The sequence below is a fragment of the Mandrillus leucophaeus genome, unplaced genomic scaffold (genome assembly GCF_000951045.1).
Source record: "Mandrillus leucophaeus isolate KB7577 unplaced genomic scaffold, Mleu.le_1.0 Scaffold76, whole genome shotgun sequence".
Taxonomy (NCBI): Eukaryota; Metazoa; Chordata; class Mammalia; order Primates; family Cercopithecidae; genus Mandrillus; species Mandrillus leucophaeus.
The window spans coordinates 2,032,936-2,034,874 of NW_012108252.1; the positions used below are offsets into that span (position 1 = coordinate 2,032,936).

The window sequence follows — 1,939 nt, forward strand, 5'->3', positions numbered from 1 at the left end:
AAAAAAAAAAAAAAAAAAAAAGCAACAACTAGGATTACTAGCTGTGTGTCCACAAGAAGTCAGTTCATTCCTGTAGGTCTTATTTCCTCCATCTATAAAATTGAGATCCTCATAATTACATCGCAGTACTATAGGAAAGATCAAGTAAGACAAAGGAGAGAAGCTAAAGTGTAGAACCTCACTTCACAAACCTTGGGAAATTATTTTCTTTCCTGATATGATATGATCTTTATTCATCTCAGTGGATGGTATTTCCTCCTCATCTGCAGGCCTTAGTTTTCCTCTCTGGACACTACTCTTTCTAGTGTACAACGCGGTATGCACTTGCTGTGTGTGCTAAGGAAGGAGCCCCTGGTCCATCATCAGCACTTTGCTTCTCAGAGAATGGCACCATTTGCCATCCAGGGGCAGGAGTCAGAGTGCCTGCATCCAGTTGATGGGCACTTCCTTTTGGGTCCACCCCCAACATAGAGACCTAATCCCTCTACTTCTCCGTGTCCTCAGCCATTATTGTAATTCATACCATCATCAATTCTTATCAGTAATAGCCTCCTATACCCCAACTTCCATACTTGTCCAGTCAAATCCATTCCATTCTCCCCAGTGGAAAGGGAGAATTTTTTTAAAATGTAATTTTACTCATGTCCCCTTCCAGCTCAAAGTCCTCCAATGGCTTCCTATTCCCATATCCCTGACCTGAACACATTCCTTACAAGGCTTTGTATGACTGGAACCCTGCCTATTTCTTCAAATTTATCTCACACCATTCCAATCTCCCCAACTTCCTCTCCCTACTATATTACTTTCTACACCCCTGTCCTATAGCTCTTTTCTCAGTGATGTGAATACCCTTAAGCTCTTCCCTACCTCAGGACCTTTGTACTTGCTGTTCCTTTCCCCTGGCTGTTCAAATGGCTGCTGACTCCTTTGCATCTCTCATACCTCAGCTCAGATTTCACTTCCTTAGTGAGGTCCTTCCTGACTGCCCCCAAATGCTTGTTTTCATAGTATTTACTGCATAGTTCTTATGAGGTTTAAGTGAGAATTGCCTTTAGAACAGTGCTTGGCACATAAGAACTGCCCATTAAAAGTTGTGATAATTATCATCATCTCATCATCATATCATCCTCCTCCTTCTCTGCCACAGTAGCCTATTAAATTGCATGGAGAACACTAACAAGAGTGTGTGACTGTGATGTGTGTTTACTTCCTTTCTTTTTGTCTATCTGATTATTAGTTCCCTAAGGGATAGATCTTGTTTCTCATTCCCCCACCCTGCCCGTGTACCCTCGCCTCACAGCAAACTGCCAGTCACAGAACCGGCTCTCAAACATTTATTGAAGGAATGAATGAAAGTGAGTGCCTCTTGGCTGTCAAAGGGGTTCGAATTGCTAAAACCCCATAAGGGCCCAGGGCAGTTTCACCATTAGGGCAGCCTGGCACCTGGTTCGAGAGAACAGCACTGCATATGCTCCCAGGCGATTGCATTTGCGTGTCTCAAACATTTGCCTGAAACTAGTACAGAATTTCATCTGATTTCTGATGACTCCCATCCCTCCTTCTTCCCTCCCACCCCTTGATCTCCTTCGCATTTTCCTGTTTGTATTCAACGCGTCCCTGCTTGTGCGAGAAAAGCAAAGAATCCCACAAAACTCTTTTCTTTATCCTCTTTCCAGAAAAATGGGCCAATTCACAGCTGCAATCGTTGGGAGAATTTCCTGTCTGGGAGTCTGGAAACTGCCAAGAGTGGAAAGCTGCAGCCAGCCAGCGAGGCCTCTGTTGTCACTGGCCCAAACAACAACAAAAACAACCGCAACAACAACAACAACAACAAAACATGCCACGTGTGCACCGGCATATACAAACACGCCCACAGAACCAAACCAAGCGGACAAGGCTTCAAGGAGAGCTTCTGGGCGGCTCATTCCCGTGGTGAGGC

At 44.6% G+C, this 1,939-nt stretch overlaps 1 protein-coding gene across 1 annotated transcript in view; it reads left to right on the forward strand.

The window, feature by feature from the left end:
* Positions 1 to 1,939, forward strand: part of LOC105529294 (E3 ubiquitin-protein ligase RFWD2-like) — a 40,671-nt gene that overhangs the window by 12,244 nt on the left and 26,488 nt on the right. Inside the window, exon 3 of the mRNA XM_011966400.1 lies at positions 1,677 to 1,932. Coding sequence (XP_011821790.1) covers positions 1,677 to 1,932 — 256 coding nt within the window. The remainder of the gene's footprint in view (positions 1 to 1,676; positions 1,933 to 1,939) is intronic.